The sequence below is a fragment of the Aptenodytes patagonicus genome, chromosome 1, assembly GCF_965638725.1.
Source record: "Aptenodytes patagonicus chromosome 1, bAptPat1.pri.cur, whole genome shotgun sequence".
NCBI lineage: Eukaryota > Metazoa > Chordata > Aves > Sphenisciformes > Spheniscidae > Aptenodytes > Aptenodytes patagonicus.
Window position 1 is genome coordinate 189,156,486 of NC_134949.1, and position 14,670 is coordinate 189,171,155.

General features: G+C 35.2%; 1 protein-coding gene across 1 annotated transcript in view; it reads left to right on the plus strand.

The window, feature by feature from the left end:
- Positions 1–14,670, plus strand: part of DIAPH3 (diaphanous related formin 3) — a 258,898-nt gene that overhangs the window by 194,393 nt on the left and 49,835 nt on the right. Inside the window, exons 26-27 of the mRNA XM_076363140.1 lie at positions 6,130–6,225; positions 6,656–6,715. Coding sequence (XP_076219255.1) covers positions 6,130–6,225; positions 6,656–6,715 — 156 coding nt within the window. The remainder of the gene's footprint in view (positions 1–6,129; positions 6,226–6,655; positions 6,716–14,670) is intronic.

Here is a 14,670-nt window from a genome sequence, read left to right on the forward strand (position 1 = left end):
CATACAGGACTTTTTATGATGTCTTGAAAGTAAAGATACAACATTAACGAAGTTAAAAGATGTATCTTTCTTTTTCTCCTTCTTCGCCTTGTGTGAATAGTCTGGAAAAATCTCTGCTGTGATCGTCCCAAGCCCAGTATTCACTAGCCTCAGAAATTTTTGTACATTAAGGCACAAAACATGATGTAGCTAAACCTGGAAGAAGGCTGCGATGGGATTAAATTTCACTTGATCAAAAAATGGGTACAATATCTCCGACCTGAGTTATATCCTGAGCTGAAGAGGAAAAAAAGCAGTTTGTATTCTAATCAAACGAATAAAAAAGTATTCATTCTGGTAATTACTGAATTGTGAGATCAGGACTTAATTCTTTAGACAAGAAAAACAAATCCAATAGCTTCAGCACTCCAAGTTTGTTTTCAAATTATATAAGAGCTTGAGTGCTGCCATGGAGTTACTTTGAAGATGCTTTAATGGTAATTAAAGTCTTTGCTAATTCAGATAACTTGATGCGTAGCCCTCGAGTTTTTGCACCCTTTTCCTTCTGTTACAGCTATGAGATATTAAGGTCTGTTTTTAACATATACATTTTTCCAAATTGTGCAGTTTTAATTTCAGGTGAGGCTTAGTATTCAGAGGTTGGCTTTAGGAGCTGATCCGTTCCATTACTTACAGTGTAAGAAAAAGCTGTACGTAATTGCAATGCCATAAATAGATCCCAGTGGAAAATGACAGTCGAAGTCCCTGTAGATAAATCTCTTAAGTGTACAGACTGAGTAGGTAACATCAACAGAAACCATGCTAAAGAATTCTTGGTTTGTTTTTTTCTGAAGCTCCTTAGTATTTCCTTCATAAAAAAAAGCAGATTTCTTTTGAGAGGAGTAGCTGAATAAAGCTTTGATTCCTTGAAAGAAGAAATAGATATGTTGTTATATGTTTTTTTTCCTGGTAAAGTGAAATTCTGGCGTCCTAGTGTTGACTGTGATTTTTTAGTTTATATTGGACAGATGCAGGGGAACTGCAAAAATGAAACATTTTTCATCCAAAGTAATCTTGTTGCACCACTCTTACTTTAAAACCATATTGCTAATGATATTTGCGATTCTATCATGTCAGTGGACTACTGCTCCTGGAATTATGATATATATCATTTGTTCCTTAATAAGTACACAAAATTCAGGAGTCATTACTGACTGCAGTGTCTGTTACTATCATCATAAGACATATTAAAGTTGTACTGTAAAGCTTATAATACTCAGCACACTAAAGGAGAGGGGTCTCTAATATTCTTAACATTTTTAAAGACGTAATTATGAAATTAGGCAGTTTATATCTGACTTGGCACTGAAATGTCAAGGGCAAAACTTACCAGCTATTTTGGCAAGTTTACTTCTGCTTTAGATGGTATTTAAAAGACAGTTGTATGAGTTTTAATTAGGTATGATATTAAAAAGTATTTAAATCTCCTATTCTGTAGTTGAAGGAAAAGAGATCATTTAGATCATAAAAGGGTATATTTCTCAAAGGAATTATTGTGGGCTATGTAGCTATCTGCAAGCCAACTGGAATTACTAGTTCTAGGATGTCAAGAGATTGATACACTTGACTAATTAGGAAGGCAGCTGGGACCGGTGACAGCAGTCTGCAGCAGCTTGTGAAAGCCGATTTAAAGGTCCCATAGGAAGTGTTAATATTGAACAATATTTTCAACTCTTATACTATCACTGTAGCAACATTGTATGCAGTTGTCCCAGGGCAATTTAAAAGATTTCTAAAATACTGCAAGGTACACTTGCATTTCTTAAACTTTCTATCATATAAACTTGGACAATATTATAGATAGTATGGGTATTAATAGCTAGCTGTGTAACTTCATAGAAGGTGCCACAGTCAACTGTTGGCGTAGGCATCAAAAAACAGAATGTGGAGCCTAACTAAAGGTGTAGAAGTTTGAAAAACAGGCTTTCTGCATGTTTTGGGTACATAGATTATTAACTGATTTTTTTTTTTTTTTTTTGCAGTGCTTAACTTTATTCAATACATCCATGCATATAGGAAAACTACTAGAGGAGTTTTTAAACTCAAGTTTTTAAATACTCAATTTATTCTTCTGTTAAATGTTTTGCATGTCAATGGAAGCACTAATCTATAATCTAGTTTGTGACTACAGTATATTTCAGATAAGTATGAAAAACAGATAGTATCCATAAATATGTTACAGCTATGCTACAAAAAGTTGTGGGTCTGCAGTATTTCTATTCTGTTATTTAAAATCTTTTTTTATTTATTTGATGGGTCTTTTTATAGTGTAGCAGATTATGCACCAGGACTTTTTTCTATTGAAACTGTTAAGTTTTTGAAATAACTATGAAATCCATAGTAGTCTTGGATAGGCTTAAAAGGAAAGAGATGACATGCTGAAATAGGATTGAAATTTTTCTTCTGTTATTCCTACTTCCTAAAACAAAGCTTATGAACTCTTTTCCATAAACATTTATGGTATCATTTTGGGGACTGTGATATTATTCAATCTTTTTTTGCATTACTATTACCCAAAATGCTTAGAAACTTTCTTCCAACATTCATGTACCTTAATGTAACTAATGGCCTGGCTTCAAAATTTCTTCAAGCATCACTTTGGTTTGAAACTATTCACTGAGTGTTTTCATTCCAGACATGAGTATTTTAGAGAATTGCATGACATCAGGTGGAGAAAGCAAAGTTAAAAAAAAAAAAAAAAAAAAAAAAAAAAAAAACAACAGGAAGCTGAATACATAATCTGGGTAATTTTTTATAAGATATATTCCAAGCCATATTAATACCTGTGATAGTCCATTAGTCATAAGAGAGCAAACTTCAGCATAATAAAGCATGTTATACCAAATGCAAAGCAAGAGGAAAATCTCTATTTCAGTCTTCATGTTTCTTCTATATCTGCCATGTATTGTACAGAAAATAAATGTACTTAAATGTTATGAAAATTAATACAATATTTGCTAATTTTCCATTATTTCTTTTTGTGTATAGCTCTTTTGTGTAAGGTTTTTAAGTTAACTAGTCTGGTAAGACAGAGTATAGAGAAAAGAGAACAAAGGGTTACTGTTCGCTGGATAAAAAACTGGCTGGATGGCCAGGCCCAAAGACTGGTGGTGAATGGAGTTAAATCCAGTTGGTGGCCGGTCACAGGTGGTGTTCCCCAGGGCTCAGTATTGGGGCCGGTTCTGTTTCCTATCTTTATCAATGATCTGGATGAGGGGATCGAGTGCACCCTCAGTAAGTTTGCAGACGACACCAAGTTGGGCGGGAGTGTTGATCTGCTCGAGGGTAGGAAGGCTCTGCAGAGGGACCTGGACAGGCTGGATCGATGGGCCGAGGCCAACTGTATGAGGTTCCACAAGGCTGAGTGTCAGGTCCTGCACTTGGGTCACAACAACCCCATGCAGCGCTACAAGCTTGGGGAAGAGTGGCTGGAAAGCTGCCTGTCAGAAAAGGACCTGGGAGTGTTGGTCAACAGCCGGCTGAGTATGAGCCAGAAGCGTGCCCAGGTGGCCAAGAAGGTCAATAGCCTTCTGGTTTGTATCAGAAAGTGTGGCCAGCAGGACTAGGGAAGAGATTATCCCCCTGTACTCGACCCTGGTGAGGCCGCACCTCGAATACTGTGTTCAGTTTTGGGCCCCTCACTACAAGAAGGACGTTGAGGTGCTGGAGCGTGTCCAAAGAAGGGCAACGAAGCTGGTGAAGGGTCTGGAGAAGAAGTCTTATGAGGAGCAGCTGAGGGAACTGGGGTTGTTTAGCCTGGAGAAAAGGAGGCTGAGGGGAGACCTCATTGCTCCCTACAACTCCCTGAAAGGAGGTTGTAGCGAGGTGGGTGTCGGCCTCTTCTCCCAAGTAACAAGCGATAGGACGAGAGGAAATGGCCTCAAGTTGCGCCAGGGGAGGTTTAGATTGGATGTGAGGAAAAATTTCTTTACTGAAAGAGTGGTTAAACATTGGAACAGGCTGCCCAGGGAGGTGGTGGAGTCACCATCTGTGGAGGTATTCAAAAGACGTGTAGATGTGGTGCTTAGGGACATGGTTTAGTGGTGGACATGGCAGTGTTAGGTTAATGGTTGGACTTGATGATCTTAAAGGTCCTTTCTAACCTAAATGATTCTATGATTTTAAGGGTGTGTTCTCAGATTACAGTTTTGTTGTTTTAAGGACCAGCACCTTGAGAGAGCAGCAAATGAAATACTACAAAGAAGTAAAAGGGTTGTCCTTAGAGGATAGTTTTAGGAAATTCCAAAAATTAAAACAAAATCACTTTCTAAACAGAAATATACATGTATAATTAGCAGAAATTAAAGAATGGGTAAAAATGCAAGCAAAAGGAACAGATGTGCTAATGAAATGCAATTTGTATTACAATTGCACAAAACCAGATTTTAAAATAAAAGATTTTTGTCGTTCTGTAAATATTAAAGTAGTTGCTGGTGTAATAGAGAAAATGACAAAAATGTTTATGAAAATCTGATTTGAATTTGAGTTAATGTTAGGGAATATCTGTTGTGAGCTTTGCATATGTTTATATGTGTATTTCTATAGAATTTTTGAATATATAAACCCTTATTATTTTATGAGGAGATTACCACTGTGTAACTTTAGGTCATATTTAAAGGACATTTTTCTTTAATTTGTGGACAGGAAAGCTCTATTTCTGAGACAATAAATTATTGTTTTTAATAATGTTTTGCATATCTCCGTTCCCAAAATCTCGTGCCTCTTTTTGGTATGCTTTCCTTTTCCACTTCTAAATGATATCTCAGAAGGTAAATTAGATTCAACTCTTGACTTAGTGGTAGAATAATGAAAGTAAAAATGTTGTTTCTAGAACGTCATATTCATGATTCGGCCCATGCTGATTTGACAGTACCTTACCAAACCTTCCTCTCTGCAACTTTGAGCTTTTTTGTCCGAATTATTTTTGTTGCCCTTGAAACCACTTACCTTAGAAAGATGCTAGAATTCTTTAAAGCTTATTGAAAGATGGAATTTCTTTAAAGGAGGGAAACAAATACAAACAGTGTTGGAAAGCAACATTTCCTGTCATAATTTTCCCCGTATTCAGGTCTAGAAGGTTGCCTTGCTTCTTTACTTGTAGTCCAGCACTTTCAGAATTCCTTAAATTAGTGGCGTGACATCTCATTCTACCCGTCGGCTAGTTTAGATCCTGATTTGAATATTCACTGTTAGCAATAACTGCAGAATCGTGTGATGTGTCTGACTGTATCCAAGGTGTGTGTTGACCTAGGGAGTTTTGCCTAGTGAGGCATAATGAGATTTCCATCGTGTAATTCTTTATTCCTCTGTGGTGATTTTTCATCATATAATAAATCCCTGGAGTTGTGTTCTTTGTGCTCCCAGACATAGACACAAGGGGTTAACAAGGTTCAAAAATCTAACATTTTCTGATGTGTTTATTTGAGGAAATAAAAGTAGGGCGTTTAATGTTTGCATTTAATTATAATCTCACAGTAACATTCATAATTCTTTCAGGGGATTTTATACATACATGTGAAATACAATGAGTAGAATTTTCCTGAACTACATCAATTATTTAATATTGGCCAGAGGTTATTAAATACGAAGAGAAAATGGCTTTTGATTAAAGCTACCTATGGATATCGCTCTGTATCCTATCCAGTCCAATATTCACTCAATTTCCTGCTGAGAAACAATTTCAACTTTTTATAACAATAACTGAAATGATCTCTTGTCTAATATAACAAATCATTTAAGGGACATCTCTTGAAAGATGACATGAAACTGATTATTTGCAGTTGCAAAAGGGTACTGAAATGAAAATATGAGTGAAATGACATTTCACTTAAAACTATGCTTGACTCTTAGAATAGAGAAAGAGGAATGTGAAATGAATGGAATAAAATTTGGCCTAGTTCAATGTATAGAAGACAAATCTGTTGTGATTAATTGCAAGAGAGCAATTTGTGAATGTTAAAACCCTGGTCTAAGTTTGAAATAAATAGTTTTATTAATACAATTAATATCTTTTGATGTTGTTTATTGTTATTATTATTTATGCTTTGATATTGCTATGATAACCTAGAGGGCTCCTTCTCTCCTTTATAGAAGGGGAGGAGACTGGAGTGATGGATAGCCTGTTGGAGGCCTTGCAATCAGGTGCAGCTTTTCGAGACCGAAGGAAAAGGACACCAAGGTCTAAAGGTGAATATTCTATTTTACATTTTATGTTCCAGAGAAAGTTAAAAGCATTATGAGTCCAGTGCTCTAGAACTTAAATGCTATCAGGTTTAATTCTTTCTTGCAATGACAACTTTCAGGGATGTTCAGGCTGTTTTGCTGATGTCAGCAGCATTTTGGAGATTAATTTACTGAACTTAGCTTAGCCTGATTATTATGACAAGAGTCTTCGATACAGCCACATGTACTTTAACTTTTTAGGGTTTCTAGTTGAATGGGGGAAGGAAAAGTCATCTTGCCCCATAAGTGAATCAAATTATTTCACTGGTATATAACTGTCACTTTAGTCCTAGAAATATCTAACTTCTAAATAATTCTGCTTAGTAATGTTGTTACGATACTCCAGTAACTTTCAAAGATGTATTTTATTTCCATTGCTTCCTTGTTTTTCCAGACATACCACAAAATCTCAGTCCAACCACACAGAGGCCTGTGCTGAAAGCTTGTAACCATGGTAATGAACCATATTCATGAATTGCATGCTGCTCTTAGCTAATGTAGTTGATCTATGTTTTCAAAAGACTGCTGTGATTTTTTTCAGTTTTCTACATTTGTGGAATACTGAAACCGTATTGGAACCTGCTTTTTTAAGAATCACCTGAATATTACATCCTGAAACTATACTTACTGATTACTTTGCAAAGGTCTTCTATCTTTTGTGGGGTTTTTATTTATTTAACATTTGGTTATGTTTTTAAATGTGGTACTTCTATAATCCTTAAGAACAATTATGTAAGGATTTTTTAATGGATTATGGAACTATAATAGAAAGCAGAGATTGCAGAACATTTTAAATGTTACTAAGTGTTTATGATACCGAATCAGAGAACTTTTTGCATTCATTCTATTTTTCTTTGTCTTGGTTTTCTTGATACTATAGCTGGAATTGTTTAAGCTGTCATTTACCAGTATAATTCAAAAGGGATGTTGTATCAGCAAAGTAATAGTAAATTCATCAGTTACTTCATGACAAAATATTTCTCCAAATTTTGAGCATGAGTCTTGTGCATATGTTTATTCATAAACTCCTGAACTATCTCACTGAAATCAGTAGGATTTGCTCATATGTTGAAAGTTGCAATGAGGGGGTGTGTGCTTTTTAGCTTTGTTTGTTAGACAATGTACAGAATATTATTATATTAGCTGCGTTTTAATTAAGCTTGAGGAGTCCAGAGTGACTGTTTCCAGTGGCTCATAACTAGTAGTTTCAGGAAAAAGTTTATACATGTAGTACCTCCGTTAAAGAAAAATTTTCATTGAAACTTAAAGAAAAAAGTGTCTCCTTTCTTAGTTTTGTAGGCAGAATGCATTATCCTTTGATATTTAAATGCACTGCAGAGTTTATAAAGCAGATGCCATCAAATTGACGATATTAATTATACCTCATGTTTAAGTGTTTATTTCTTAAGTATATATAGCAAAAAAAAGAACATACAGAATTTGGCATTATTAAACACAAAATTAAAGAAAATAGAGCTGAAAGGACAGTTGAAAGATAATTAATTCACTTAGAAGAATTGGCTCAAAGAAAAATCAAGTATATTTGACAGGTGCTTGTCTAGCACATAACATATTGATATTTCAATAATGACTACAGAGCACATCCGAATTTGTCCTATAAGTGTTTCTGCTTGTAAAAACAATTATGTTGAATGTTGCTTCTTTTCAACCCATTCTATCTAGCTAGCTAGCTGTCTGTGGACAGACAGTGTAGTCTCCAGTTTTCAAACTAACTGTATTTGGACAAACATTAGAGCTATGTTTTATGTTTCAGGTTAAAAACAAAATACCAAAAACAAACCAAAAAAACCCCAAGATTTTAATTCTGCAAAATCTTAGTCTAACCCAGGGACTGATTTGTACAGCGGATGGATATAATTTGGTACTGAAGTTTAAAGTTCAGACATTCAATTTGGAGATAAGAGTAAAAGTAAACTCTTGGATTTTTTGTTGTTTTTACCGAAGTCAGTATTTCCATAGAGCATTTTGAGACAATCTGATTCTAAGACATTTTAAAATGAATTCAGTTTTTCTTTCACCCGTCTTGTTAGCTCAGGAACAGGATAATACAACCCTAAGCTTGCTTTTAAGGAATTCATTAGTATGTTTTTGATTTGTTGACACTTGTCACAATACCTACATGTTACATCTTCCTATCTTGAGCTAGAGCACTAAACTTGGTGTAGATTATGGTGAGTTCACTTATCAAAGCCTTTTTGGCTTTTTGATAGAAATATATGGTCATTGGTTACTCCGAGTAGATCTTTGAGGTGAACTTTTTCTTTTTTTGCTCTTCAAAGTCTGTGTAGGCAAGTTGAGAATTTGCTTTTAATAATTTATTTTGTTATTGGGAAATCAGAAATTATGTAGGTTGTGTACTATGTAGAATGAATACTAGATCCTGAGTATCAGAGTTTATTTTTAGGTAATAATAACCTCACTGAAGCTAATGATTTGGCCAGTCAAAGCAAGAATTATAATGATAAAGTTTCTTTAATTTTCTGTTTCTGAGTTCAACAATGTATAATGTCAGGGGTTTTTCAGTATTATCCTCTATATAATTTTTTGTTGCACTTTATATCTAATATAGATACATATGCAATAACCTATTCTTTCTATGTATATGTGTGTAATAAGTGATGAATACTGTATATAATGGTTTATTACATATACACTGTATAAGCAAGAAGTCTATGATTTCAGCCCACTTCAGAAAAATTGGGATATGTCGTTAGACAGAAGTATTGGCTTGGTCTTTCATTGATTTGCTGTTTTTCCCTACCTAAAATTTCAAAGGGATGCTAAATTTTGTATCATGGCAAAAAAGCCACTGGCTTACTCTAAGCTTAAAATATGTGGAGATCAATGAAGTCCTCAAGCAGCAATTCAAGCACTTTCCTTCTTTGCTTCTGTACTGGGTTTGGCTGTTTGGGTTAACTGATAACTGGTTTGGTTACTGCTTCTTCTGATGAGTCTAACAGATTCACTTATAGTAGATATACTTTATTAATACACACTGCAGATTCATACCTAGGATGAACTTCTTGGACTCATCGCGCAGTCAAAAAGAATTACAAGCCATGACTTGAAATGTCTGTCCTCTGAATCATTCAGTGTAGCAATCTCTGTTGGACAGATGCCATCGAGTTCTAGCTAATCTCTTCTGTTTCAAAACAAAACAAAAACAAACTAATAAAAACTGTTTTAGTCTTTATGATTAAAGATATTTCTCTAAAAAAGTGGAATAGAAATCAGACCCCAGCATAGATGGGAACTAGAAAGTAGTGGCTCCGTGTCTGACAGGTGATGGCAAGGGAGAGAAACAGAGCCAGAATGCACACTTTCTCCATAGCTGTAATATAAATGGAAGCAGGAAGGAAATCTCTTTCACCATTGCCATTGTCATTCTCAGTATGATACTGCTCAAGGTACCAAACTATCACTTGCTCGTGAGGCTGAGCCAAGCCCTATAAAACGAAGTAATACAGAGGAGCAAGCCAATGCTACTTAGCTCTAGAACTGAGAACTGAAATCGTTTCCTTTAACTAAATGGACTGCTTAAGAATAAAAAGGAGGAATAGTAAATTTAGTGGAATGTTAGCCATTGGTTGGCCATTTTTCTCTTCATGATCTGTCGAGCTCCCCAGAAAGCTGTGGTAGTGTTCAGCTGATATTTCTGATTAAAGAGGAGTACTGGTTCTCATGCTGCAACCCAGGGTAGCCTCTTGGGTGTGTTATTTTATTTTCAGTCCTACTGCACTCTTCTTTTATTGAACAGATTGCCTCTTTCTAACATGTTATGTGTGTTTTGTCAAGTTTAAATCTACTCTATTTCTGTGATCAGCATTACCAATCATATTTTTCTGCTTTTGACAAGGCCCATCAAGTCGGATAATTTCTTGCTGAGGAAAAGCCCTGCTGCATAACTAATAGAAATAATATACATTTGGAATTGCTAGATCTTGGAAATTTTCTAATACCTTAAGGATACAAATAATTTTCACTAGATTTCTGTTGACATATATATGATTGGTGTATTTATTTCCTTTGTTTCCATTCATGATGCTTTGTATTTTTAAATTAACAACTGAATTGCATATATGTTCAAAACTACCTGTTAATGTTACAGTTTGCTTTAACTGCAAAGAGCCATAAACTGCAGTAAATATTGTGGTATATGCTTTTGCTGTAATTCCCATTCTGAGCACTGTATGACACAAGTAGAGTATTAGTATAGTTTTAGTGTTGTATTTCGGTAAGGTTTTGATTCAGTAGCATCTAACAGGGGAGCTTTTTTATTTTATTTAGGGAGCAGAAGAAAGCACTTAATTTTCAATGATCAGGATTTTGCACATTAGAAGATCATTTCAAGCAGCTAATAGCTATGGCTGATCTGAGTTTATCAGTTATTTACAACAACAGTCAAGGCATATTTGCATCTTGCACATTTATTTCAAGCTAGTTAAGTTCAAATACACATAGCAGCATATCCAAGGCAGCACAGAAAGCTGCATTATGCACTAAGTTTTCGGTCAGGCTTTGCAGCCTGCATCAAGTTCTCTGCTGCTATGGCTACGCATTTATTTGCAGTAGCATTAGCCAAGGTAATGTTATCTAAAATGCATGAATACAAATTCAAGATGCAGCTTTGATTGCATGTATATATACCTCAAATGCAGCAGAAAGTGTTTTTCTTTACAAGTAGGTTGTAATCAAAGTGCTGTGAGTAAAGAAAAGCTATAATAAAATGGAAGTTAAAAAATACAGATTGCTTTTTGTGACTGCAAAGGTTGAAAGAAATCTTTCTGTTGTAATCAGTAATTGTGTTGTGGACTATACTTCCAAAGGTAACAATAAGGTCTTGTTTCTATATTCAGATCAAACTTCCATGGTAAGAGATAGTCGTAATTACTGTATCTGTTCAGTAAATCTATAAACAATAGAATAATTTTCATGTCACATTTAGTCTGAAGCATTTTAAACACCTCTGTTAAATAAAATCTTTGTCAAGCAATGTCATTCTGGTCCCAGTTAAGAAGAAAACCCTTTTTTCATGTTTGTTGGGTTTTTTTCATCCCTTATTCATAATAGAACTGTCATCTGACATCCATGTCAGTGTCTCTGCTACCTTATTTTTGACAATCATAGCTGACAATGAGCTCAGGCTCATCTTAATTCTTGAAACTGACAATGCAACCACTTAGAGGTCACTATTTTATTTCATCATTGCTGTATATGACAGCAAACTATGATTGTCATTTCAACCTAATTTTTCCTTATTTTTTTTGTTACATCTGTGTATGTTGCTGTCTTTTCCACAACTGTATGTAGTGAACATTAGGAAGTACCTAACACTGGAGAAACAAAGAAACCTGTGAAGATAACTTTTTAGCCAGTACACATTAGTAGTAAAGATGCATTCTTGAGTGCTACCAGTTCTTCATGGTAGATACTGTTTGGAAGGCACTATGCATGTTAGCCTACTCTTCTTTCTGCCTGTGATCTAAAAACATCAGTGTTTGTACCTCTGGTGGAGAAAATTTTTGTAAGGCTTTGTGAAGTTCTACTCAATAGACAAGTCTCCTCGGCAGAAGACTTGGAATATCTGTAGGCACTGTTATGAAATGAAAACATTTAATAGGATTTCTATTAAAAAAAACCCCCAACTTAGTTCTCAGTTGTTCCCATTTTAAGACCAAAGCTTCACTTCAATATTGACTTCATAGGTCAAGTAAAATTGCTGCTTATTCTAACAGAAATAATTCCCCTGAAACCATCTGCACTGGTTATATTGTAGAGTTTTTTCCTAGAGCAGACAGCAGAGTTCAAAGAAACTGTGACCATAAGAGTCAATTTTGCATGTGTGGAAAAAATATCCAGACGAGGAAAGTGAATTTATTCATTTTTATTTGTTTGTTTAGAACTATTTCTGTATTGCCACAGTTGCAGACAAATACAGTCTCTCACAGAGATGGCCCTGAAGAATTTACATTCCAAAATATGTAGGAATAAGATTAGTTTTGATGCAAAGTTTTTAGGATCTTTTTCTAGTGATATCCCTCTCATAATTTAATGTTGGAGTGGAGAAAGTATTCAAGTCAGAAGGGGTGACAGCCACCAAGAAGAGTTTTGGATGAAAAATGAAAAATTTTGCTTATTTTTTTTTCAGAGCCTTTCCAACAAAGTTAATAAAATCAACCTTTATAATAAAGACTGACATAGAGAGAGGTATAAAACACTAGTTTGTTTATTTGTTTATTTATTTATAAATGCCAAATACTGCAAAATGGAGGCAAGCTCTGTTAAGAATGGAAAAGGGTACTTCAAATTAGTAGTAAATGCATATTAGTACTGTGAAAATGTTGATATAGACAAAAAAAAAAACCTGTTAACTTGCCCTTAGTGTAAGCCAAACACACACTGTCAATCTTAGCACTACCTGTATTTAGAAAAGGAGAGGCGGAATTGTGATCCTACAAAAAATGTCTGTGTCTGTTTTATTACTGCTCTTGTAAAGTCTTGTGAGATTTCCCTTATCAGCACCCGTGAGTAAGGTGACACGCATATCCTCCATTCTGTGTCTTATCGTAAAGAATTATATGTGAACATAATACAGACAAGAAAGAGAACCAAAGCTTTTTAAGAGTAAAAATTTTAGGTGCCACCTTGAGACAAGGTGGACCTTATAATGAGGCTTATTTTCCAGAGGTTTGACAACTTCATTCCTAAAGTTGACCCTGTGATGATGTCAAATTAGGCACTCAGAAGAGCTAATTGCTTTTGGAAATATCTTGCCAGTGTTCATTGGTACTAGTTGAATAGGACTGCTTCTCTCAAGGGAGGCAAGGACATTTTCTGCAAGGTAAGAACTGTGGCGAAGAGGTGACATTTGAAAGCAGTGACACTGTATATTCCATAATTGCACATACAGTAAATGTCAGCTTCATAATTGTCTAGCTAGGTAACCAGATTTCCAAAAGCTATGGCAGGCAAGTTATATATTCAAAGCAGTCTTCTGAACATGCATCAGTGGACAATCTTAAATCTGCGAAGGGAGCTGTAAATTACCACCAGTTTACCCATATTTGTCTTTTCATTGTTTAGTCACGCAGAACTTCCCATTCGAAGACAATTACTGAGTTGATCTTTATAGCAAAGAGGTTCTGTCACTTCTCAGAGTACTTTTCAAATCTCTTCCATGTTTGTTAAACAAGATTTTAGGCATAAATTTACCAGACACTTTCACTTCTGTTTTCTGAATGTTAAGAACAAGTAGTATCTAAACTCCTGCCTCTTTCTTCAAAGGCTTTAAGAACTCTGATCCAAATAGAATAAATGATGTATCTATTGACTGAACAACAGCCATAATGCTCTTTATATTGTTTTATATCTCTCTCTTCTTAAAGGGGTTATCTTTCTTTAAAAAAAAAAAAAAAAGGTGAAATATTGGATAGGGAAATTTCATCAGCTAGACATTAGAAATTAGTTTCTCTGGTTAAAAGATTCCACTGGGGACAAAATCTGAGATGGAAACAGTGTATCAGCCCTGACCTGAGTCTGTTTTGTGACTCAGGTGATGTCTGGTTAATGCAACATTGTTTAGTCAGTAATTCAAAAGATCTAGAGAAAGCACAAAACATTACTCATTAAATTCTTTAAGCACACTTCTTAATTCATCATTCTTTGCCATGTAAGTGAATATGTTCCCTTAATGTTCTGGGGTTTTTTTCCTCCTTTGGGAGAATTTACTTTCTTTTTTTTCTCCAAAGCGGTTGTTACAATAGAGCAAAAATGTACAGTGTAAAAGAAATACTGGAGTTATGTTTCTGCCTGATTTTTTTCATTATAAGCCAATGCTCTGCAAAGGTACAAGTAAAGGACATCAAATAGATGCAGGGAAAACAAGGGTATCCTGCAGCTTCTTCCCTTTGTTGGGGTAGAAACACTTGGAAACTTTACTTTCAAGTTTTGGAATACTCTAAAGGGAAATTGGCATTTAAGTTGAACCAGAACTGGTGGTTCTGTCTGTAAGTTGCTTGATAAATGCAGTATCATCTTTGTTTCATTCCAAAAATAGATGAGTCTTGTGTATTTCCATCATACATGCCTAAGGCAAAATCTCCATCAATCACCCAGCAAAATAATCAGAAGCCTCAAGAGACTTTTCCTTGGTGGCTCAAACTTCGGGTTCATGAGTGGTGAAGGAAGTAAGTACAGGGGGCAAATGCAGCTTTCACATGAATAACAGAAGGAAAGATGATAGCCAGACGTACACTGAATGATCTGGAGTAGTGTGAGGTAGTTGGACTGTAACTCCTCTTTTCTTATGTTGATGTAGCTTACAAATCCAAGATGAGAAGCTATAGGTTAAGTAATTTCAGAAAAGAATATATGGATTTTGGAGGATGT